Source organism: Apiospora marii (genome assembly GCF_038362585.1).
Source record: "Apiospora marii strain CBS 49790 chromosome Unknown utg000003l_segment0_segment0, whole genome shotgun sequence".
NCBI lineage: Eukaryota > Fungi > Ascomycota > Sordariomycetes > Amphisphaeriales > Apiosporaceae > Apiospora > Apiospora marii.
In genome coordinates, this window is record NW_027117374.1 from 150,513 (window position 1) to 174,914 (window position 24,402).

The window sequence follows — 24,402 nt, forward strand, 5'->3', positions numbered from 1 at the left end:
CTCTGCCTACGGCCATGATCATCTCTACACACCCTCCTCCAAAACCACCACCGCCTTCCCCCCGCTGACCTCCCCCCTCCGCATCCGGTCCAGCCCGACATTAATCCCCTCGAACCCCTCCTCCACCGCGACGATATCCGGCGCGACCAACGCCCCCGTCTCCAGCAGCCGCTCCAGCCACGCGCTGAGCGCCTCCCCGACCTCGGGCGCCTCGTGGTACAGCTTGATGGGCACGGTGTGGTAGACCACGTCCTCGCCGCTCGGCTCCTTAGGCAAGCCCGTAAGCCCGACCAGGTGCGCCCGCGCCGCGACCTTGGAGGCCCGAGGCGACTGCCGCGGCGTCACGGGCGCGTTCTTGTCCACGGCGGCTGTACCGACCGCGTCGGGGGCCTCTTGCCGGAGTGCCCGACCCAGCGCCGCGGCCGAGTCGCGCCCCCGCGTGTCGAGCGCGAAGCGCAGCTTGGGCCCCAGGCTCGCGCGCAGGATGGCGACGGCCCGGTCCGGGTCGTGGCTGTCGACGAGCAGGTCGGGCCGGAGCGCGGCGTGCGACGAGAGGCGGACGCCGTGCTTGGCCGTGTCCACGAGCGTGACGACGCGCAGGCCGGCCAGGCGCGCCAGCTGCACCGCCAGGTTCGCCGATGTTGAGGAGCCGCCCCAGATGGCGACCCAATCGCCCGGCAGGGCGCGCTCCCCAGGCGCGAGGCCCTCGAGGCACTCGGCTCGGATGTCTTCGGGGAGCTGGTAGCCGCTGCCGGGGGAAGATGACTGGTACTTCTGTACCAGCTCTAGCAGGTCGGGCCCGTCGGCCGTGTGGCTGAAGTCGACGCCCATGCAGATGCCCAGAGACAGCGCGGCGGCCACAAAGGCCACGCCCAGCGTCGCGGCGGATCTCAGCGGCACCGAGGGCGGGATGCGCACCGTGTTAAAGCTGGAGGACACCACGTACTCCTGGTAGGCCGCCTTCCGGAGGTCCCTGTAGTCGGTGGAAATGCAGATGACCTTTGGGCTGGTTAATAACTTTATTTGGCAGGGGATGAAACTGGTGCGGTATCAACTTACGTTGTCGCCATCCTTGATCCGAGAGCAGCCGGATTTCGAGGCTTGTATCACGCGACCCGCCAGCTCTCTACCCGCGGTGTATGGTAGCGTTGGTATTCCGAACCCATAGTCACTAGATTGAGTCCCCTTGTTAGCCCTGATGTATTGCGTTTGGGCGGCAATGAGAAGGTTAGACGTACGGTGCTTTCCAGTCGATGGGGTTCAGACCTATCACGTGCGCCTTCACCAGTACCTCCCACTCGTGTATGAGCTCAGGCACGGGGCGAGAATGATCGACCACATATGGTTGTTTTAGGGAGTGCAGCACGGCCGCCTTGTGTGTCCGTGGTATGCTGCCCATTGCTGTGAAAGGAATTGCTTGACCGTCTTGACTTGAGCCTAGAAAAGAACAGGGGGGAAAAGAACCGGGAAATGTTCAACGCGCTTGAAAGAAAGCCTAGCGATTGGATGGGAGTTGCCCAATGATATTCCTTCGGTCTCAAAAAGAAATTCCAGTCCAAATAGTCACCTTCGTAAACTTACAGATCAAGTCACTGTTCAGTAGACATATTGCACTTTACAATACGCAGCGATACCGCAGTCCTGATAGACGCGCGTGGGGCAATTGATTTCCCCCATGATTCCGCCCCGAGGTAACGGTTCGGACTTAGCCTCTGATAACGGCGATGGCGTGATTCCCCAGCTTCAAGGCATCACCACCAACCACACGCAGACGTGCTATCACGTCAGTGCTGTGTGGGGCTGTTGTTACCCGACCTGCATGGAGCTTCGGTGTTTCATTGATAGCGGATTACAAATCGGGGGGAGGGCTGCCAATGGGTGATGGTGGTGAAGGCATCTCGTCATAATACCTACCCCCTGAAAATGAATGGCGGGTCTATCCCAACACCGGCGTTGACGAACTATCGTGTCCAATGGCGCAGATCTCCAGTCTGTTGGTATGTATTCTCGCCTGGGGACCTAAACTGATGGCTGCAGTCGGGGATTTCCCGACTTTTTATGATACATTGCAATATGGATCAGGCTCAGCATCGGATTCGATATCACGCCATTCGTCGGTCTTTGATGTTTCCGAAATTCATCTTTCGGCATGGGTCTCTTTTCGCGATACATGCAAGGCGTTCCATTCCCATCCTGCCGCCCTCTGCCATATAGTTTCTCCACAGCTACTGATTTAATGGGGATCACCATGCTGACGATTCCGCTTGCTTTCATGAGAAAGACTCGATGCGATGTGGTTGTGCTGGCCTCGCCAAAGATGGCTCCTCTAGTTCACCAAACCACATGTCACAACTTGCATTCGGAATTCATACGTTTTACAGTTTCAGAGATGGCTAGTCTTGCTTTTTGATTCTTTTTTACATTCCTCGTGAGGAAGTTTATTGTATTTATGCTTTAGAAAATCCTAGGCTGCGGCTTCTGCCGTACCATTGCTCCCACTGTGACCATTGCCCGCCTTCTTCTCCTCCCGCTGCTTGATCCCCTCGTATACCCGCGGCAGGATGTACCTTCCGTAGTCTACAGCATCGTTGAAGTTGTCGTAGCCGCGAATGGAGATGAGCTCGCACCCGAGGTCCACATAGTCGAGGATGGACTCGGCCACGACGTCATAGGAGCCAACCAGCGCCGTCGACGCCCCCCGGGCCCCCGTCGCCGTTACGGTCGGGTACCAGAGCGCGCGGTCCTGCACCTCGCCCTTCTTGGCGATCTCGAGCAGGCGCTGCGAGCCGACGTTCTGCGGGCCCCCCTCGCTCTTGCCGCCAAAGTTGAAGGGGCGCGTCGCGGTGCCCTGCCCGCTCTCGAGGGCTTCCAGGGTGCGGTGGGCCTTGGCCCAGGCCAGCTCCTCGGTCTCGGCCACAATGGGCCGGAACGTGACCCAGATGCGCGGGCGGTCCGACGCCGGGCGCCCGGCCCTGTCGGCCTCGGCGTAGATGCGGTCGATCTGCTCCTTGGTCTCCTTGAGGGGCTCGCCCCAGAGCCCGAAGATGTCGCCCAGGGACCCGCCGACCCGGTAGGCCTCGTCCGACGAGCCGCCCACGGAGATGGGGATGGAGCGCCCGTTGACGGGCCGGACCTGGTTGCTCCAGCCGGTGAACTTGTAGTGCTTGCCGTCCCAGTCGAAGGGGTCGGCCGACTCCCACCCGCGCTTCAGGATGCGGATGTACTCCTCGAGCCGCTCGTAGCGCTCGTTTTTCGGCAGAAAGTCGCCCTCCCGCGCCTGCTCCACGTCGCTGCCGCCCGCAATAAAGTGCACGACGGCGCGGCCGCCGCTGAGCTGGTCGAGGGTGGCCAGCTGCTTGGCGGCGGTGGTGGGGAACATGGTGTTGGGCCGCAGGGCGATGACGACCTTGATCTGCTTGGTGGCGGCGGCGATGGTGGCGCCGATGGCGAAGGGGTCGAAGTAGCCCGACGCGTAGGGGATCAGCGTGTACTGGAAGCCGTAGTTGTCGAGCATCTTGGCGTGCCGCACCAGGTACGCCGGGTCGATGGGCGCGCCCGGGATCGGGTGCAGCTCGCTCGACGCGTTGGGCGGGGTCATGGAGATGAACTCGGTCGGCATGGTGGGCAAGGATGAGCGGCTTCAGCGCCAAGTCTCTTGGGGGTGTGCTGTGGTTTGGGCCGATGGCAGTGCTGATGCTGGACTAGGTTACGTTGCAGGCGTACTTTGGTTTCTTGGGCAAAGACAACTTGACGCCGAATCTATCTCTCAATAGAACTTAACAGAATTCCGTTTAACCACTTTGCTGATCATCGTCGTCACTTGCTGCCCGCCTACATATTTTGCCGTTTTATGTATACGGGCGATGTGCCGCGTACCCCACTTTCATCCACCCCCCCTGTTTTTGACACCACTCCGGGTGCAGATTGCGCCATCCCTACATCGGGCGAATCACCACCACATTCAGCATTTGTAATCTCTTATCTTTCTGCGCGCTCGTAAATGTTCTGGTTTGGTCATCCCAGAGCGGTGCAAATATGGTGCCATGGTCGGCCCAAATCCGACAAAAGGAGAGGCGGAGTCCGGTGCCCCCCGAATTCCTGATGCGCAATACTGAGACCGCCGTGCTTTCCTTGGGACGCCTTACTACCTGTTTTCAGCAACCCAAGGCCTTTGGTGAATCCTGTACATATACCGAATATGAAATCAACGTTAGACAATGGTATGAAAATACTTCCAAAATACGTAGAATACTCAACATCCGCTGCGTTGTCTCATTGCAACTGATACACCCTATGACTCAAACGTGTTCGTTTCCAACCCGTAACGATCTTCTTCATATATCTTAGACTGTTACTGTCTCCGAGATCTGTAGTAAAAGGTATTTCAGATGCTACACGAAACTATACTGCCACTGAGCTGTCGGCGTTATATGGTGGCTCCTCCTCATAGACCGCGTACTTGTACTTCGACCCGGGATGGTCGTCCCTGAGCCCACTTTGCCCTTCACCATAGACCCGTTCGCGGGCCGTCAGGTGCTGGTCGCTCCCCGGGATTTCGGGGTATATCCCCCGCCTCTGAAGCTCGGGAACCAGGAGATCCACAACGTCCTCAAACGACCCGGGCGTAGTGACGTAGCCAATATTGAACCCGTCAACATCCCCCTCCCGAATCCACCGCTCCATCTCGTCGGCCACCGTAGCAGGCGAACCGACCGAGGTCGGGCCCAACCCCCCGATGGACGCCTGCTCCGCGATGATGCGCGGTGTCCACTTGGGGATCTTTTCGCTCGTCGTTGTGAAAGCCTCGAGGATACTGGTCACCCTGTGGATCTCGGTCGAGTCCGCGGCCGTGATCTCGTGGTCCAGTGGCAGGGTGGACAGGTCGATGCCCGTCCAGCCGCTCACCAGCACGAGCCCGCCCACGACCGACGCGTACTTCTTGAGTTCCGCGTGCTTCGCCCGCGCCTCCTCGTCCGTCTTGCCCAGGATGGGCGTGAAGGTCGCGAAGAACTTGACCGACTGCGGGTCCCGCCCTTTCGCCGCCGCCAGCTCCCGGATCTTGGCCACCTTGGGCCGCAGGACCGAGGGGGCGTGCGCCGAGACGAAGATGGCCTCGGCGTGGGTCGCGGCGAACTCGCTGCCGGCCGCCGAGGTGCCCGCTTGGAAGAGGAAGGGCGTCCGCTGCGGGGACGGGTCTACGATGTGTCGCGTGTCCAGGTGCAGGTACTTGCCGTCGTGCTTGATGGTCCGGATCTTGTCCGGGTCCGCGTAGCTGTCGTTATCCGGGTCCGGAGAGATCGTGTCGTCGGCCCATGAGCCCTCCCAAAGCCTTCAGCATGTTTAGTAGATATTAACTGGACGGTGGGTAATCATACCCGGACTTACTTGTAAAGTACACGGAGGTACTCATCTGCCTGTGCGTAGCGCTCGTCGTGCTCGATGGGGGTGTCGATCCCGATGGCCTTGAAGGCCGCCTTCTTCCAGGACGTGACGATGTTCCAACCGAACCGGCCTCCCGTGAAGTGATCCAGCGTCGAGAACCTCTTGGCCAGCAAAAAGGGCGGCTCAAAGCTTGTGGATGCGGTGATGGCGAACGACAGGTTCTTGGTCACCGCCGCCATGGCGCTGATGGGCTGGTTGATTTGTATCAGATTCGGCTCATTGCAATAGTTCAAATTCTTGGGCCGTAACTGAAACTCACAATGGTTGGGTCCGTCATGGGCCACTGTGCGGCTCGCCTAATACAGTTGTCCAGGCTGCCCTCGTAGGTGTCGTAGCCGCCGTACGTGTCGGCGAGAAACAGGGCGTTGATGCCACCTCGTTCGAGCAGTTGGGCCAGCTCGATCCAATACTTCAGATCTCTCTTGGTAGCCGACTTATCGGTGGGATTCTGCGGCATTCTGGTCAGCAGCCGCTGTATGATACTGGTATTCGGTCACCTACTTTCCACTGGCCAGGAGACAGATGGCCCACCGTGGACATGTCAAAAGCATTGATGAGTATCTTCTTGGAAACCTCGTGATCCTTGACGGCCGTGCTTGCATACTCCGAGGCCATCTTGTGCGATCTAGTCTGCTGTGAACCTTTTATGCTGAGTATCGATCCCCAGGTAGCATTAACCTGGTTTCTCTGAAGACGTGTATAGGGACGAAACACCGATATCAAAATGCTTCAGCAACCCCAGGGGCTATTGAAATTTAGCCCCGCTAGTGTTGCGAAAGCAGCCCTACAACTTAGCGAATCCATTAGGCACTTGATCTTACCTACCTAGGTAGCTTTAGCATACAAGGGCACCTATTAGTGGAGTCACGGCAGGGACTCCCTGGTGGCGTGCTAGTCTCCAAGATGGTGCCATCTGGGCCGCATGAACTAGTTGGAGACCGGCCCCGCAGCCGACGACCAGGTCCCACAATCGCTCAAGAATTCGGGAACTTTTATAATAACGACAAAAGCAGTGCGACGCACACCATTTCTGGTCTTGTGGGCCTTTTCAATGACGCCCCAAAACATGACGGTTCAACCATATTCCCTACTATTGCGTGATGTCGATGATGAATGGTATCCGGCTTTCGGTTCCGAAACACCTAACATAGTTGCCCGCCAGGGCAATAACGTAAGCTTCACTTCAGCTGATAGGCAGTTGGCAAACTCTTGCTTTGAAACCAGCATGTAGCTGATGATAAGCTTGGAAAGTAAACCAGGAAAGCGCAAACCTAGTGTCTGTATATTATATACATATATTAGTATATGTCAAGAGCCATTGATACTTCTCTTCCTTTAGCCATTATGAAAATATAACCATACATACAGTAGACAGACCACCCTTAAACTAAGGATCAGAATTCTCCAACGGAGCTGTTGAAGGGCCCTCGGCTGAGTACCGTTATCCCAGAGTCGGAGGGGGGCGTATTACACTGATGTTACCTGGTTTGACTCTAACAGTGACTCTTCACTATCCCGTCGCTGCACTGGAGGTTCGACTAGTGACTGTATGTCCTCACCCGGCTGCTCTCCTTCAACGTTAGCATCTTCACCCTTTGCTCCCCTTCTTCGGAATTGCACCATAACCTTCTTGGCAACTGACTCCAGCTCAGCACTTGTAAGAAGTCTATCATCCTCAGAAGTAGCTCCCTCCAATGGATCAAAGTCCGTCGACATAGACGACATTTCCGGCTCTCCCGGCCCAACGAATCGGGATTTGTAGTAGAGGAGCGGGAGTGGGTTGCTCTTCCATACGGCCTCTGTGTCGCAGTGCCGCACGCTCCTCACGATTGTGTAGACCAGCGTGACGATATCGATCACCAATAGGGCCGCGGGCAAAATCAACCAAGACCATTCGATATGCGTGTACGGGACTTGGCGTAATGCCCGGCCTTTCGTCCCATCAGGGTGGTCAGATGTCCGAAGGAGTCCAAGCCGGATATGATTCGTCGTCGCATTGGCAATGCTTTCAAATTGATTGGCGATCGACTGCACCGAAGCTCTCTTCTGCTCCCAGAACGGAGCGAGCCACCTATACACAAATTAGTTTTGATCTGACCTGTCGCGTCTTTGGATCCGCCGACTTACCATCGATCAAAACATGCTGCTTCGTCGCCACTGCGGAGGTCCCATGTACAGTTGCCATTTAGGAATGTTGAGAAGGCTCCTCCAATCAGCTTGTGTGCCATATTTTCCATGCGTGACATGCAGAGTTCGTTCACCCACGTTGTTGGGTAGTCAGGCGCTGAATTGGAATGAAGAAGCCTGACTTGTGTACCGTTGGGAGCCTGCGAAGCATTCGCAGGCGAATATATATTGCCATCTACCACACAGAGAGGCTGTAATGCTGCTCGGTTAATACCGCCCGAAGTTTGCCGTGCCATCTCAAGGCTCAACATGGCCTCGTCGAACCTGGAGTTATTGAAAGCTTCCATTACATCGGGTACCAATGGTGTACTGTCCAGGTTCACTTCTGATAGGCGGCCTTCTCGAACGTGGGCTGCGTAGGACCGCAGGCAAGCGTAGAGGGAGCAGGCAGCTGCTACTGGAGTGGCCGGTTTCCCTTTTCGTTGATAGTTGGGGGCATCGACCAGGCTTAGTGTCAACACCGTGGTGTTGACCAACGCCCAGCGTGCGAGAGCAGCTCTTTCAGCTGTCATCAATCCTTCTGCCCAGGTGAAATTGGTCCTGGTCTTCTCGCCACTCGATACTACTGATAACCATGGCATTGCTTCACGGGTTTCTAGCTTCGCGCCGTTTGGGAGAGTGTAAACATCATTGGGTCCATATTTCCCTTTTCGGACCAGCGACCCAACGTCAGTGCACGTACTGCAAACTCCAATCGAAGTGTGTGTCATGCCATTCGTGGGCGATAGTGTTGGGAAGCTGCAGTTGCCTGTAGGGCACACCGGGGAGATCGCGGTATCTCTGCTATTCGGATTGGCCAGTGCGTTAAATATGACACTCCTTGGACCAGAGGTCAGGCTGAACCAAACATAATCCGCACCCTCCAAAGTCCGAAAGTACTGTCCGGAAGAGTTGACAGAGTTGGACGATGGCAGCAAGGCTGTACCCAGCTCCGATGGCACTTCTTGATATACGGTTCGAATGGACTGTTGAGCAAAGGGGCCGATCGCAAGCGATGATATAAGGGTTATTATCGGCAGGATGACAAAGGGGTGTCGGGTGGCTACAGTGGGTAGCAGGTTAAGAGCTCCAAGCAGACTCCTGCTGCCTTCTTCAAAAGCTTGTACATGGTGAATGGGCCGACCAGGGGCAGGAGCCGACCAGAACCATATCCATTTATGCTGACTGATGAGCGCTGCTGCTGTTGCAGCTAAGCAGGTGCGATAGAGCGTGGATAACGTGTTGATGAGAGAGTTCAACGTAATTTGTAAAGTCCACTCTTCTTCGGGGTGGTTGCTGACGCGCGCAAGGATTATTATGATCGAGACTAGAAGGGCAGATGAGGACACACAGAGAAGGATCTCCGAAATCCAAGGATGCAACGCATCGTTACAGATGTTTACTTTTGATTTCATCGCTGAGGGTATGGGTCTGAAGCGAGTCAGAAAGGTTGGAGCTCGAAATAGTTGGCGTGCATCGTTGAGTTTGCAAACGAAAACCAAATAAAATCGTGTCGCGCTTGGTTTCGGTCAGGTTTAGGAGGCCGTAATTAGAGAGGCGTTCTGGTGGGAGACATGGAGGCTGTGCCTACCAGGGCCATGAGTCTTTACATCCAATCAATTTGGATACACATCACGACTATCGCGCCGCTGACGTTATAGGAGCGTAAACATCATCTCCCTCGGTCGCAATCAGCCGCCTTGGCATTTCTTTTTCCAAAGCTCAGACGTCAGCCCCAACCACAGCGACAGAGATACATTCTGGCGCTTCTAGGCCCGTACATCCCGCTCGGCATGCTGTCACTCAACACTGATGCCAGATTTGGGCAGAACTGCGACCTTCGACCATAGTCTCGTTGATGCAGGGCGCAAGTTCCCAACACTCGATCAAACGTTGCTTGCTCCGGTCCTCTGTGACTGATGAGGAACAAGGTAAAAGGCTTGAGCTATCGTCTAGGGCCATCCAATACTGGTGGGCAGTGCTCATGCTCCTTAACTGTTGGTACAGCAAACTCAGGGGCTACCGGCACTGCCAAACAAGGTGCGTCACGTATTGTAACGCACGGACCACCCACCCCTTCGTACGAAGGATGATTGCGGTCCTCCCCTAGCCGCACATAGGTGTGGCAAAAGAACAGAATATATCACCAATCGTTATTTCTGATGTACGTTTATTCTTGTGAATGTTCTATCTCTGCCTTGATGCCTTAGTATGAGTCAAAAAAAAAAAAAAAAAAAAGGAAAAACCAAAGCGTGTAACCTGACTCAGCTTGGTGCCAAGCCTTTTAACAGCCGGAGCCTTAGTAGCTGAATGATGACCCTCGTCTCTCTATTTCTTTCCATTGACAATCTCTGCTTCCGAACCTGCAACTTCCGTGGTTTCAACGACATCCTGACGTGCCAATTTCGCCCTAGTCTCGTCAGTCACATTTGGTTGCTTTGTCCTGGCGGATAAATGTTGGCGTGGTCAGACTTACCTCTCTTTTCGCTTTAGATAAGCGTCGAGGATATGAACCAAAACGATCAACACCATGGAGCAAGACAGAGAGAAAGCGTACCCTTTGGCGAACCGCGGGGCCTCAATTGTGGGGAACACCAGCAGCGGCGTCCAGGCCGTGGTCGACTGCGCGATGGCGTTGATGAGCACCAGCGTGAAGGCGCGCTCCGCCGGCGCGTCCCGGAGCTGCGCGTTGACCCAGCCGTGCAGGACGGAGGACATGGACTGCGACGCGTAGTTGGTGGCGTACGCGAACCACTTGGCCGACTCGGGCACGTCCCAGGCGGTCAGGATGACGAGACCGATGGCGTTCCAGACGTGTGCGAGCGTGATGGCCCAGGCGGGGCCGAGGGCCAGGTCCGAGAGGAAGCACACGAGCAGGGTGTAGAAAATGCCCAGCGCCGGCGAGATGGTGCCCAGCTCGTTGGTCTGGGCGTGGGAGTACCGCCCGAGGCTCTTGATCCAGAGCAGGAAGGACCCCGTGCTGCCGGGCAGCCCGGCGTTCCAGAAGAAGACGTCGACGGCGATGATGCCCCAGACCTGGGGCCGCGCCATGGCGCGCTTCAAGGTTCGGATGTGGAATTTGCCGTGGGGCTGGTGGCCCGCCCTCTTTAGCCTTGCCGTGCCGAGCATGGTATCCTCTTTGGACAGTACCAGGCGGTTGGGCTGGTCTGGTGTTCCCGGGATGATAAAGTACCCCAGCATGCCAATGGGGACGGTAATGAGTGCGCAGATGATGTACACTACAGTGTCCATGTCAGTAACTATTGCCTCCGCATTATCTCGGGAGATGGATGCGTACTCCATCGCCAACCGGCAAGTCCATTGACGCCATCCAGCCTCGCCGAAGCCCCGGCCTGTATCAAGCCGGCGGTCAGGATCCCGAGAGAATAGCCCACATAGAATATGCCACCCCGTCGTCCTATCTCGTCCCCGCGGTACCAGGAGCCTGTAGATGTCAGCAGGGAAGGTTCAGTCGTGACAGGTGAGACACGAGAGACAGAACTTACCGAACAGATAATGCATTGCGGGGAAGAAGGCGGCCTGTGTTTCTCAAGACTTAGCCACTGGTTCCCTTCAGGGCAATGCATGCAGCCTGCGTATGGTGTATTCAGCATACCTCAACGAACCCGACAAGGAAGCGATACGCCGCGATTTCGGCAAACCCCGTCACACGGAACTGCAGCAACGTGAATACCCCCCAACACACGTCCATGGAAGGGATGAGGATGTTCAGCGGGACGTGGGTGAACAGGAACAGAAACGGCAGTTGGCCCACCACCGCCCCGACCGTGTAGAGCGTCTGAAGCTGGACGAGCTCGTTGCCATGGAAGCCGATGTCTTCCTTCATCCCGGCGACGTACGCATTGTCTAAAGCGAGAAAGAAAAGCAACACGCGGTCAGACGGTCATGAAGCGTGTCTAAGTAGCCACCAGGGGCCACAGGGACGCGGTTGCTTACTGAGGTTGGACTGGTCAATGTATTTTACCCAGTACGAGACGAAGGCGTAAGGGACAATCAGAAGATCAAGCTTCCTTATGAACCTGCGTTCCTCCTTGGTATCCTCCGCGGCGTACCAACTGAAGTCGTACCATCTTCGCTTCGTTTCACTGGCCATTGCAAGAACGTGAGTGGAAGGGGCGTCAGAAAGAATCTCGCCGATTGGCTCAGCTTAAAGACAAGTAGGGATTGAGCATCTAATCTGAAATGATAGGGGAGTCATCTTATTTCACATCTATTCTATGTATAATCACAATTCGCCATGTACTACCGGGCCGGAGAATGCACCTTTGGCCTGTTGGGAGTTGATTTCACCATATGCATCCAGAGTGACCAAAGCCACTGCGAGTTATCTAAAGGCCTCGCGTATCAGGAGAGTGCATCGCAAAGTGTGGGATTCCCCGCATACCAAGACAGTTGCCATGTATCACCCAAATCGTCGTCGTGTAAGACGTGACATTCAGCTGTTGCGTCATATCCATGCGGGGTGCTCCAGATGCCACGCCAAGGCCAGCGACGGGGCCAAGAAGTACTTGATGATTTCACTATTAAGGTTGGTAGTCTATGTCTGGTAGTCTATGTCTGGAAGGGCCGAAGACTGGCACGTCGGCCCCATAGCCACCGTTGCCACTATCATGCAGGCGTGTCGACGCAGTTCCATTGGGGTTTTCTCCCAAGTAGCCCCGGTGCTGCGGGCTTAGGGCCAGTTTAAAGTCTTATCTCCTGCCCGGCTGGATTGTCCGTACCCAGGAGGTGGTGAAACTGCTGCGTGTGCATGGTATCTTGCTGATCACAATGGGTTCCTACTTGGCTCCGCCGGGAGTTGGAGCTTATGTGTTTCCCAATGGTTGTACCGGGGTAGGGTAGTCAGGTTCCCGCATTGATTTTGTGGCCGTTGACCCGAAAACGTGCCCGGACGAATTTGAAAGCGCGCCTGACCCACGGGCTGTTGCGACCAACTTGTTTGGGAGCGTTATCGCAGTGGTGGTGATGGCGCAATTGGGGTGTTGTATGGCGAGCGGAGCCGGCCAATCAGAACCCACCATCGCCGACACTGAACCACCCCTGGCTGCCATTGCGACAACCAAACCTTGCTATGGCGACAGTACCGCTAAGGCGTCGTGCCCCAGTTATTATTTACCGTGGTTCTGGGAAGCTATCGTTTAGCAGATAACGCGGAGCGGTCCAGCCCCTCGTTGCATCATCTCTGGCCTCAGTAGGTATGCCAACTTAACATTTCGTTAGTTGGTCAACTCGCCTGGTATATAGTGTAAGAGAATCGCTGCAAGGGGGATGTAAACCAAACATCTGCAGATCATCATCTGGACTTTTCGACCTTCTTCATCTTCTCTTGGATATTTGTGACAGATTGCGGCAACCGAGCGACCCTCCGTGGCTTCAGAAACGACGCCGTTGCTGGATATGGGGCTCGAGGGAAGGGGAGATGCGGGGGCGGACCACTCCAAAGTTCCGGTCGAGTCGTCCTCAGTTGCGCGAGACTCGCAGGACTTGGAGCTGAACCAGAAACATGCGCCCAGAGTTCCGTGGTGGTCCTACATCTGGGATTACGACCCAGGGAGGTCAGACGAGGAGCGAGTCTTCCTCCAAAAGCTTGACGTGTTTCTTATCACCAGTATGTACTCGACGTCTGACTCTACCATAGACATCCAGGGCTAACGTCGATCCCCAACAGTGCTGTCGCTCGGCTACTTCATCAAGAACTTGGACCAGACCAACATCAGCAACGCCTTCGTCAGCGGCATGAAGGAGGAGCTGGCCATGAACGGCAACGAGATCAACCTGATCGACACGGCCTGGACCGTCGGCTACGTCGTCGGCCAGATCCCCTCCCAGATCGTCCTGACCAAGGTGCGGCCGTCGGTCTGGGTCCCGTCGTGCGAGCTGGTGTGGACGGTGCTGACCTTCAGCCTGGCCGCCGCCACGACCTCGAACCACGTCATCGCCATCCGCTTCTTCGTCGGGCTCGCCGAGTCGGCCTTCTACCCGGCCGCCCACACCATTCTCGGGAGCTGGTACAAGCCGTCCGAGCTCGGCAAGCGGGCCTGCGTCTTTCACGCCTCGTCCGCCGCGGCGTCCATGTTCAGCGGGTACCTGCAGGCCGGGGTCTACAAGGGCCTCAACGGGGTCCATGGGATGCCGGGCTGGAAATGGCTCTTTGTAAGTTGAGATTTGAACAACCCCCTTTGTTTTCCGTAACCTTTCCCGAACAATCCCTTTGTCTTCCCACGGCTCCGCCCTCAATTCCTCGACAAAGGGCACCGCTGACAATCGTTCCAGATCATGGACGGGATAATCAGTTTGCCGATATGCATTGCTGGCTACTTCCTTCTGCCCGACCTGCCCGAAAACACAAGGGCGTTTTACATAACCACCGACGTAGGTTGAACGTTTACTCCCAATACTCAATCATTACCTGACCACTAATTTGGAGGACAGGATCGCGACCTGGCACAAAAACGCATGGCCTCAGTGGGACGTGCACCGCGTGGAAAGCTAGGCTGGTTGGCTTTCAAAAGAATATTTGGTAAGTCGGAGATCACATCCCATCATAGTATCGAGCAGCGACTAACTTCCGATCAGGCCGATGGCACATCTACTTGTTGTCCATATTGTACATCATCTTCATCAACCTGGGCCCGTCCAGCAGCGTCAATCCCATGGCGCTTTGGCTCAAGACGACGGGTCACTCGGTCTCGCAAATCGTAAGTGATACCTAACCTACCAAAGACTCTTTCCCCCACTTCCACTTCAAAGAGACGCCTAATCCTAACACGGCCCGACCCAGAACATCATCCCCACCGCCTCGTACGCCATCCAACTCGTCCTCACCGTTGCCTTCGCCATCATCTCAGACGCGATCCGCCACCGCGCCCGCATCATGTCCGTGTCCACCCTGCTGGGCGGCTTCGCCGCGCTCGTGCTGGCCATCTGGAGCATCCCCGAGGGCCTGAAGTGGTTCGCCTTCCTGCTGCAGCGGGCCTCGGTCCCCTATGGGCCCTTGAGCATGAGCTGGGCCAACGAGATCTGCGGCCGCGACGCCGAGGAGCGCGCCGTCGTGATTGGCGTCATGAACTCGCTGGGGTACGCGTTCAATGCCTGGGTCCCGCTCCTGACCTACCCGCAGGTGGACGCGCCGCAGTTCCGCAAGGGGTTTATCTTCACGACGGTGGCGTTCGCGGCGCAGGCGGGGATCACGGCGGCGGTGGCTTTCATGTACAAGCGGGACCAGAAGCGGGAGAGGGAGGAAGGGAGGCAAGGCGAGGGGGTTGAGACAGTTATGGCGACTGGGGAGCTGAGGGAGTTGTGATGATATGCCTGTACAGCTGAGTGATGTAGCAACGGCCGTTTATTGGCATCTACTTGATTGATTCGCCTTCTCTTCCTCTCTTTAGCAACAGTGATTAGACTAGCGCCAGCCTTGCAGGCCCCTACGCTTATCCACTAACGCAAGCCTAAGGACCTTCCGCAACAGCCACGTGTCCGCTGAACGGCTGTCACAGGGTACGCTACAGGGTAATCACGCATCCCTTGCTTGGACTCATATTGCATTCTTAGTTGCCATGTTTCTACATTTCACGCTCATGTATTATTTCAGCGATTGCTCGTTTCACTCTTCTTTTTTTTACCCCCTTAGGAGCCAATGCGTTGTCACCTCGTCACACTCATTATTTGCTATATTTATAACCTATTGGATTTCACTTAAGTAAGACATTTCTAAACTCGGCTACTGCGCATATCGTAGCAGGACCTTTGTCCCTTGGCCAATCCTTCTTGTCACAATTTTTGTTCCGATCTTGCTCTCCTGATTCCCGAGTATTTCGCTCCTAATGAAATGCCCTCAAGAGTTTCCCACTCTTTTCCTAGTCCTTATGGTCAAGTGAGATTCGCTGGTGCCGTCTATCTCTAGAGAGGAAGCACCACGTCATCATTGTCACTTAGCCACAAATCATAGACGCTTTGATTTGTAGGCGTGGACGTCTGTTCACCCCAACGCGTATCAACCCTTCCAGGACTTACGGTGTGTGACAACTGCTGCATGTGTTGCTCAGATTCCAGATGATCGGAAGAGAACAATTGGTCTTGGTAATCTTGCTGATGAACCTCTGCTGGCTGAGCGTCTCGCACATCGTCATAGTCGTTGAAAAGATTGTCGTATTCATCGTCGAAACGGTCCTCGTATTCGTTGTTTAAAAGGTTGTCGTCTTCGCTGTCGAAAAGATCGTCGTGTCCGTCTCCAGGAAAAAAATCATATTCGTCTTCGAGAACATCGTCATATTCATCGTTAGACTCACAGGCAGACTCGGAGTCAGGGTACGAAACCTCTACAATGAGTCCGGTCTTCATGTCCCATTCATGTCTAAACTCAGCGCGCTGAAGCCCACGAGCTTTTTCGTCTTGAGCTTCTCTCTGCTTCTGTTCAAGATCAAGTGAGATAGGCATGTCGTTGCCCTGGGTGCTGGCAATAGATGTCTCTATACCAGGGGTTCGTGAAGAAGCCATATTCGACTGTGAATTTTGCGGGCAGATTTGCTTGAGACAGATTGTTTTAGTGGGTAAATATTGGATACAGAGCTGTGAGGTGCTTGTATGATGCCAAGGAGGCTTTTCTCTATCTCCCTTACTCCTGATTAGAGACTGGTTATATAGACGAAACGGCTTTGTCTATAGAAGGACTAGATGTGCTTACACACTCTTTTTTTTTTTTTTGAACATTACCTTTGCTGGCCATAACGAGTCCAATGCACTGACTAGGCCACCATAGTAAGTAAGGTTGTTTAAATAAAGAGATTGTGACAATAGATGTGTTTCGATTTTCGCTGGGCAAATTTGGTGCAATATTACGTAATCAATTACAATATTACCCCTGCGTAATGCATGATGAGCTGGGCTAATTAACAAAGGAAGGGGATAGTGTTAGTAAGGCCTGCTCAGGGGCTGCCAGTACTCCCCGAAAAGGGGTGTCACGTGTGTCCAACGCACGTGCCACCAAACTGTCTTCCAAAGGACGCCATGACGGCTCCCTGATATCTAGACACGAGCATACATCACGTGAACCTACACATGTCGAATTATCGTACAGAGGCACAGTCAGAAGAGAGGCCAAGTTGTTGGCAAGGTTGGTACAAGCACCACTCACGCGCCTAAAAGGCAGGGAAACTTTGGATCTCGCGGCTGAAGCCGGATTCGTATGCGATTGCACGACAAGCTCTGGGAGATCTGGCCCCCGATGAGCAAGCTTCAGGTTTGAAACCCAAGCTGCGAGAGGTTCTGCATAGCAAGCGGGTGGAGGTGTACTGCAAAACTTTTATCATGCTCATTAATAGTGCGATAAATGTCTTTCTAACTACACGGGGAAACCGCAACCAAGCTACTCCAGCATAACTACTCCGTCCGGTTCAGCTTGCCCGTGTACTTTTGGCCCGGACGCCAGATGCGCGGCGGACCCTCCATGGCCTCTTTCCAATGCGCCATGAAGCCCTGGGTCCTCGACACGATGGAGATGGGCAGGATGAACTCGGGCGGGAAGCCGAGGGCCTTGTAGGCAAAGGCGGCGAACAGGTCGGCGTTGGGCCGCAGCTTGCGCGAGACGAAGTACTCGTCCTCGGCGGCGGCGCGGTCGAGGGCGAAGGCCACCTGCAGGAGCGGGTCCTTGGCCACCTCGTCCGAGAGCTCGGCCAGGATGTCGCTGATGTAGGTGAAGCGGGGGTCGGTGACGCGGTAGACGCGGTGGCCGTAGCCGTAGAGCCGCTCCTTGCCGGCTTTCACGCGCGCGATCTTGGCCGGCACGTCGTCGACGGTGCCCACCTCGGCGATGTTCTTGTAGGCGACCTCGATGGCGCCGCCGTGCAGGGGGCCGTAGCCGGCCGAGATGGCCGAGATGAGGCTCGAGATGGCGTCGGGCAGGGCCGAGGCCGTCTGCAGCAGCGCCGCCGTCGAGCACGTCATCTCGTGGTCCGCCACCGTGGCCCAGAGCCGCTCGAAGGCGTCAACGTAGCGCGGGTTGGGCAGCCCCGTGCCCGCGTCCACCTGGCCCGTCATGAGCAGGAAGTTCTCCACGTAGGACAGGTCCTGGCGCGGCGGCGTGAAGGCGCGGCCGCTGTGGTGGCAGTAGGCGGCGGCCGTGATCATTGACAGGCTGGACATGACCCGGATGACCTGCTCGTCTACGTTGGCGGGCTGGCCCATGTAGAGGTTCTTGGCCACGTGGGCCGGGACGGCACCCATGTCGCTGGATTGGAGAGCGCTGAGGCCTGCCACCATCATGCCCAATATCGAACCATTTTTCCTACAACACGATTAGTCACTCTACGCTGTTTTCGCATGGTAGATGATGGCATACGGGAACGACCGGATGACGTTGAACACACTGTCGTCTATCAGCGGGACGTTGTTGAGACGTTCCTGGTAGATCCGGGCCTCCTCGGTGGACGGCCAATCTCCCCAGATGAGCAGGTGAGAGACGTCGACAAACTTCTTCTTCCCTATGATGTCGTGGATGGAGTAGCCCCTGTACTGGATTGTGCCCTCGAGGCCATCACTGGTTTTTATCAGCACCCGCCCGTAATTACACCACCTCGAGAGGGACTTACATGTAGGTGATCCTACTCTCGCTCACCAAGGTGTTGGAGTAGCCCGGATCGTAGACTCGGAGGCCCTGCTCGTTTTGGTATTCCGGGTTTTCCGCATCCTTGGGGGCCTTCAACGCCTTGAGGTCGCTTGCATTGATGGAGTTCTGGTCAATCCGAATAGCATGGTATTGTCCAGTTCGGCTGTCAATGACATGCAAAACATCGCCCAGATCAAGACGAGTCTGGCTGTCCTTGGTGGACCTGGTGGTCCCGTTGGACTGCGTCGTCACAGTCGAAGACATCGTGAATCTATTTGGCTTTAGAAGAGGTATCTTGCGTGCTATGTTGCCCTCGCCGTAGCATTCTGCCCTATCCATACACGAGGCTTATATCCGCCCGCCTTTGTCGCTGAATTGAAGGAATGGCCCGGTCAATCCCGCGAGTTCTCCTGCTTAACCAGGCTCTCAGGCATTACGACCTGTGGCGTTACGTAAGGTTCGGGGCCGGCCGCCGACGCCCGATGAGCTGACCGACCTATCGCTCCGCAAAATGCCGAGGCTGAGATCCGAGTAAGCCGCACAGATAGCATGTTGCTCTCGGGTTGCTTGGAATTATCATGCGGATGCAAAAGAATAGTCGGCTGCGAGATTCTTGTCCGTACCCACGGAACGTAGGCGATGACCGGTCCGGCGTCTATTCGCGAGAACTCTGGCTGAATCCGGGGATACGTGGGCCTATAATGGCCTGTTGGTTGTATATCTCCACCAGCCCCATCCGAGACTCGACAAACCTTGGTTCTGGGCACTGGTCCTGAGCATAGATGGAAGCACTCTGATGCGGAGAGCGTTTTATACAGAAAGATAGATTTACCTTATATTGTCTTCCGAAAAAGCAATTTTGTTGTTTTTTACTTCATCGTTGCCAGTATGACCCTCATCAAACACGCCGCCGCTCCTGCGGAAGATGGCAGAAAGTCGGAACAACAAATAGCCTATGACCTATTAATAGAGCTTCTGACGTGAGTTGAAATCATATTTCCGCCTCTTTCTCCTGAGGCCCGAGTATTGGCTAACAACTTCCACTTGCGTACTTTAGATATCAGTTTAGCTTTCCGGTACAATGGTACGCATCATGGAAAGACTCATCGGCTACCTAACGTACCGTTTTTAACAATACTGTGAAGGATCAATACACAGAGGGAACTCTTGACTTCAGAGCAGAATGTGCATCGCATAGTTGAGATAGGACCGGCCAATGTCTTGGCGTCCATGGCCAAAAAGTCAGCAAAAGCCCTTGTCATGGAGCAAGACATGGCGCGGTCCGTCACGCGCGAGTTCCTCAACATCAATAACCCCGACGACATTCGTAAGATCTACTACGACTATGACGAGACTACGTCAGCAGCAGCAGAAACGGCAACCTCGTCTTCGTCGGCAGCACAAGCCCCGGCTCTTCCGGCCAAAGCACCGGCCCCGGCAGCAGTGGCAGCACCTGTGCCAGCTGCCGTTGTCCTTGCCGTCACCCCTTCTGGTGACACTGCACCAGTGCTGAGCGCTCCAGGGGCCGGTGTCGATAAGGACCTCTCGCCCACGGACATCATCATAACATTAGTAGCCCAAAAACTTCGGCGCCCGTTCGATGAAGTGCCTGTCAGCGAGTCGATCCAGGGCCTGTCGGGGGGTGAGTTTTTTCCGACACTTACACCAAGTCGTTCGTGCGCAGCTGATACCCATGAACAAAACAGGCAAATCCACACTCCAGAATGAGCTTATCGGTGACCTCGCCGCCGAGTTTGGAGATCTGCCCGACGGCAGTGAGAGCACGGCCATAGAAGCCCTCGGCGAGAAGCTCGTTTCCGGCTTCGCCAAGAAGCTGGGCGCGTCCTCTAAGCGTCTGGTCGAGCGCTTCGTCTCCTCCAAGATGCCCGCTGGCTTTGGCCAGACCGAGATGACGACGTACCTGGAATCCCGCTGGGGCCTCGGTCCCAACAGCCGACTCGCGCTGGCATGCTTCTGCGTCACCATAGAGCCCCCCTCCCGGCTGGCCAACGTCAGCCAGGCGCACGCCTTCTTGGACTCGGCCGTCCCGCGATACGCCAAGCACGCAGGGGTTACCCTGCCCGCAGCGTTGGCAAATGGCGGAGCGGGGCAAGCAGTGCAGAACGCCGTGGTGCAGGTGGACAATGCTAGTCTGGAGGCACTCAAGAAGGAGCAGAGCGCCGTGCTGAGGAAGCAGCTTCAAGTTCTGGCCGACCATCTCGGCATTGAAATCACTCCGGATGCCGCAAAAGGGGGCAGCTCGGCCAGCAGTGAGCTTCAGCAAAGGCTGGACCGGCTCCACCGAGAGCTTGATGAAGAATTCCTCAGCGGGGTGCAGGGCGTCTTTGACGCCCAAAAGGAGCGGCGGTACTCGTCATGGTGGAACTGGGTACGCGAAGACGCCGCGCGGGTCCTGCTGGAGGTCCAGGGCGGCGGCGGCAGCAGACAGTCTCTATCCAAGGAGCAACTACAGGCCTTCGCCAACAGGTGGACTACCGATCTGGAGGACATGCTTCGCTACTGCGCCGAGTCGGGACAGGCAAACAAGGGCGTGGCCGAGGAGCTCCTACGGATTAAGCCCGTAAACACGGACGCGCAATCGAAGCAGCAGCCGCCTCCCGTATTCCGCTACTTCGCGCCGGCCATGGCGCCGCACACGGCGGTCGACGAGAAGGGCGCCATCCAGTACAGCGAGCAGGCGCGACGAGGGCAAGCGAACTACTTCGACGCCGTCAGCGCCACGCGCCGCGGCGGTGGCCCCTGCAGCAGCTACGTGCACTGCCTCCGCCGCGGCGGCCAGTCGTCGACGTGGCAGCACGACGACGAGCTCACGCGGGTGTACCTCGAGTCGCTCCTGCGCGGCACCACGTCAGGCCTCAGCTACGCGGGCAAGACGGCGCTCGTCACGGGCGCCGGCGCGGGCTCCATCGGGCTCGAGGTGGTCCGCGGCCTGCTGGCGGGCGGCGCGCGCGTCATCGTGACGACGAGCCGGGCACCCTCGTCGGCCGGGCCCGCTATGGTGCGGCTCTATAAGGAGGTCGGCGCCCGGGGCTCCGAGCTCGTGCTGCTGCCCTTCAACGCGGCGAGCAAGCGGGACGTGGAGGAGCTCGTCGCCCACGTCTACCACGAGGGCAAGGGCGGCCTGGGGGCCGACTTGGACTTCGTGATCCCCTTCGCCGCCATCCCGGAGCCCGGCCGCGAGCTAGACGGCGTCGACGCGCGGTCCGAGGTCGCGCACCGGGCTATGCTGACCAACGTGCTGCGGCTGATGGGGTGCATCAAGCAGCAGAAAGAGAAGCGAGGCTACGCCGGTCGGCCGACGACGGTGGTGCTCCCGCTGTCGCCCAACCACGGCGACTTCGGCGGCGACGGGCTGTACTCGGAGTCCAAGCTCGGGCTCGAGACGCTCTTCAACCGCTACCGCTCGGAGCGCTGGTCCGACTACCTCTCCGTCGTTGGGGCCGTCATCGGCTGGACGCGCGGCACCGGCCTCATGAGCGCCAACAACATCGTCGCCGAGGGCATCGAGAAGCTGGGCGTCATGACCTTCACCGCCGCCGAGATGGCCTTCAACATTCTCGCCCTCCTCGCCCCGTCGGCCGTGCAGCATGCGGACACGGAGCCCATCTACGCCGACCTGAGCGGGGGGCTGATCGGGTTCCCGAGCCTCAAGGAAGAGATCACGGCTATCCGACAGGACATCACGGGCAAGAGGCGAGTACGGCAAGCAATTACCGCCGAGAGGCAGAGGCAGGAAGCCGTGGTTCGGGGCTCGGGCCCGGGAGTCGCTGCTTCTCGGCCATCCGCGGCCGAGATCCGGGACACCACGCAGAAGAAGCAGGCCGCCGCAGCCCCGCAGCCGCCAAAGCGCTCCAACATTACCCAGGGATTCCCCAGGCTGTCCTCGCACCAGGCCATGACGGCGGGCCTCGCCAACCTGACGAGCATGGTGGACCTGAGCCGCACCGTCGTCATCGTCGGGTTTTCGGAGCTGGGGCCCTGGGGTTCCTCCCGCACGCGCTGGGAGATGGAGAGCCGCGGGAAGCTGTCGCTCGACGGCCTGACGGAGATGGCGTGGATGATGGGTCTCATAAAGCACCACGACGGTCTCGTCGACGGGAAGCCCTACGTCGGCTGGCTGGACGTGGAGTCCGGCCAGCCGGTGAAAGAGTGCGACTTGGCCGCCCGCTACGAGGAGCACATCATGCGCCACTCGGGCGTCCGGACCATTGAGCCCGAGGGGCTCGACGGCTACGACCCGGCCAGGAAGGAGCTGCTGCACGAGGTGGTGCTCGACCACGACCTGCCGGCCTTTGAGACCTCGGCGACCAGCGCGCAGGCCTTCAAGCTCCGCCACGGAGACAAGGTTAAGACCTTCCCGTCTGGAGACGACGCCGAGGGCAACTGGACCGTCGTGGTGCGGGCGGGCGCGACGTTCCACCCCCCCAAGGCGACGGGCGGGCACAACCCAACGGCGGCGCAGCTGCCACGGGGCTGGGACGCGGCGACGTACGGGGTGCCGGCCGACGTGATCGCGCAGGTGGACCCGGTGACGCTGTACGTGCTGTGCTGCGCGAGCGAGGCGCTGCTCAGCGCGGGGCTGGCGGACCCCCACGAGCTGTACGGCCACGTGCACGCCTCCGAGGTGGCCAACTGCGTCGGGGCGGGCGCCGGCGCGCTGCGGGCCGCGCGCCAGATGTACCGTGCGCGGCACCGCGACGAGCCCGTCGCCGGCGACATACTGCAGGAGACCTTCCTCAACGCCATGGGCGCCTGGGCCAACATGCTGCTGCTCGGCGCCGCGGGGGCCCCTCCGCACCCCGACGGGCACCTGCGCCACCGCCGTCGAGTCGCTCGACAGCGCCTGCGACCTCATCCGCGGCCGCCGCGCCCGCGTCGCCCTCGTCGGCGGCACCGACGACCTGCGCGAGGAGGTCGCCCACGAGTTCACCAACATGCGCGCCACCGTCGACGGCGCCCGAGACGCCGAGGCGCGCGGCCGGCTCCCGTCCGAGGCGTCGCGGCCCACCACCACGTCGCGCGCGGGCTTCGTCGAGAGCGCCGGGTGCGGCGTCCAGCTCGTCGCGAGCGCCGAGCTGGCCCTCGAGCTGGGCCTGCCCATCTACGGCGTCGTCGCCTACACCCAGATGGCCGCCGACGGCGTGGGCCGCTCCGTGCCCGCGCCCGGTAAGGGCATCCTCACGGCGGCGCGCGAGGCCTCCGCCCCCGCCGGACCCATCGCGGACACGCGGCCGCTGCTACTGGACGTGGCGTACCGCCGGTCGCGCCTGGAGCACGAGGTGGCCACCATCGAGCACTGGCGGCTGTCGCAGCTGGCGGGCGCGTCCCAGACCACGTGTGGCGCATCGTCGGCGCACGGGCAGGTGATTGAGGCGGCCGCGGCGTGCTCCAAGGCGGACGCGCAGTGGATGTGGAACGGCGATCACCTGCGGCAACAGCTGGACCCGACCATGGCGCCCATGCGCGCCGCGCTGGCGGTGTGGGGTCTCGGCGTCGACGACGTGGGCGTCGCCTCCTTCCACGGCACCTCCACCAAGGCCAACGACCTGAACGAGAGCGCCGTCGTGCACCGGCAGATGGCGCACCTGGGCCGCTCCGCCGGCAACCCGCTCCTGGTGGTCTGCCAGAAGGCGCTGACGGGCCACCCCAAGGGCGCCGCGGGGGCTTGGATGCTCAACGGGTGCCTGCAGGTGCTCGAGTCGGGCGTCGTGCCCGGCAACCGCAACGCCGACGACGTCGACGCGGCGCTCCGCGCGTTCCCGCACCTCTTGTACCCGTCCGAGGCGGTCGAGGTTGGTGTCGTCAAGGCCTTCATGCTGACGTCGTTCGGGTTCGGGCAGAAGGGAGGCATCGTGATCGGGGTCACGGCGCGGGCGCTGTACGGGGCGCTGCCGGCGGCCCAGTACGAGGCGTATCGTGTCAAGGTGGAGAGGCGCCGCCGTCGGGCGGACCGCGCGTCCCAGTTGGGCATGATGACCAACTCGGTCTTTAAGGCCAAGGATCAGTCGGCTTGGACCCAGGCGGGCAGATCGGAAGAGGAGTTTTTCCTCGACCCTACCGCGAGGGTATAACTAGATAGACGCACGCCCTTAGAGTGTGGCCCAAGGTGGCCAAGGTTTTCATCTGACAATGACATTTTCCTGACGTTT

At 58.0% G+C, this 24,402-nt stretch overlaps 9 protein-coding genes across 9 annotated transcripts; 2 read left to right on the forward strand and 7 right to left on the reverse strand.

The window, feature by feature from the left end:
* Positions 1-24: 24 nt before the first annotated feature.
* On the reverse strand, positions 25-1,399 carry PG985_003502 (uncharacterized protein; the record flags this gene model as incomplete). Its single annotated transcript, XM_066823271.1, has 3 exons — positions 25-999; positions 1,060-1,195; positions 1,239-1,399. The coding sequence occupies 3 exons, from the start codon at positions 1,397-1,399 to the stop codon at positions 25-27; spliced, it is 1,272 nt and encodes a 423-aa protein (XP_066686431.1).
* A 1,065-nt stretch (positions 1,400-2,464) lies between these two features.
* Positions 2,465-3,619, reverse strand: PG985_003503 (alkanesulfonate monooxygenase; the record flags this gene model as incomplete). Its single annotated transcript, XM_066823272.1, has 1 exon — positions 2,465-3,619. One exon carries the CDS (start codon positions 3,617-3,619, stop codon positions 2,465-2,467), a length of 1,155 nt encoding a protein of 384 aa, XP_066686432.1.
* Positions 3,620-4,401: 782 nt separating this feature from the next.
* On the reverse strand, positions 4,402-6,057 carry PG985_003504 (bacterial luciferase-like protein; the record flags this gene model as incomplete). Its single annotated transcript, XM_066823273.1, has 4 exons — positions 4,402-5,329; positions 5,386-5,633; positions 5,702-5,890; positions 5,944-6,057. The coding sequence occupies 4 exons, from the start codon at positions 6,055-6,057 to the stop codon at positions 4,402-4,404; spliced, it is 1,479 nt and encodes a 492-aa protein (XP_066686433.1).
* An 852-nt stretch (positions 6,058-6,909) lies between these two features.
* Positions 6,910-9,023, reverse strand: PG985_003505 (uncharacterized protein; the record flags this gene model as incomplete). Its single annotated transcript, XM_066823274.1, has 2 exons — positions 6,910-7,513; positions 7,570-9,023. 2 exons carry the CDS (start codon positions 9,021-9,023, stop codon positions 6,910-6,912), a joined length of 2,058 nt encoding a protein of 685 aa, XP_066686434.1.
* Positions 9,024-10,080: 1,057 nt separating this feature from the next.
* PG985_003506 (uncharacterized protein) lies at positions 10,081-11,722 on the reverse strand (the record flags this gene model as incomplete). Its single annotated transcript, XM_066823275.1, has 5 exons — positions 10,081-10,847; positions 10,907-11,053; positions 11,115-11,148; positions 11,225-11,475; positions 11,566-11,722. 5 exons carry the CDS (start codon positions 11,720-11,722, stop codon positions 10,081-10,083), a joined length of 1,356 nt encoding a protein of 451 aa, XP_066686435.1.
* Positions 11,723-13,026: 1,304 nt separating this feature from the next.
* PG985_003507 (major facilitator superfamily transporter) lies at positions 13,027-14,932 on the forward strand (the record flags this gene model as incomplete). The annotated part of the gene is made up of 6 exons (XM_066823276.1): positions 13,027-13,237; positions 13,298-13,782; positions 13,903-14,001; positions 14,062-14,149; positions 14,206-14,327; positions 14,411-14,932. The coding sequence occupies 6 exons, from the start codon at positions 13,027-13,029 to the stop codon at positions 14,930-14,932; spliced, it is 1,527 nt and encodes a 508-aa protein (XP_066686436.1).
* A 596-nt stretch (positions 14,933-15,528) lies between these two features.
* PG985_003508 (uncharacterized protein) lies at positions 15,529-16,125 on the reverse strand (the record flags this gene model as incomplete). The annotated part of the gene is made up of 1 exon (XM_066823277.1): positions 15,529-16,125. The coding sequence occupies one exon, from the start codon at positions 16,123-16,125 to the stop codon at positions 15,529-15,531; it is 597 nt and encodes a 198-aa protein (XP_066686437.1).
* Positions 16,126-17,007: 882 nt separating this feature from the next.
* Positions 17,008-18,496, reverse strand: PG985_003509 (citrate synthase; the record flags this gene model as incomplete). Its single annotated transcript, XM_066823278.1, has 3 exons — positions 17,008-17,911; positions 17,966-18,163; positions 18,216-18,496. 3 exons carry the CDS (start codon positions 18,494-18,496, stop codon positions 17,008-17,010), a joined length of 1,383 nt encoding a protein of 460 aa, XP_066686438.1.
* A 624-nt stretch (positions 18,497-19,120) lies between these two features.
* On the forward strand, positions 19,121-24,324 carry PG985_003510 (uncharacterized protein; the record flags this gene model as incomplete). Its single annotated transcript, XM_066823279.1, has 4 exons — positions 19,121-19,212; positions 19,378-19,874; positions 19,939-22,930; positions 22,980-24,324. 4 exons carry the CDS (start codon positions 19,121-19,123, stop codon positions 24,322-24,324), a joined length of 4,926 nt encoding a protein of 1,641 aa, XP_066686439.1.
* Positions 24,325-24,402: the final 78 nt, after the last annotated feature.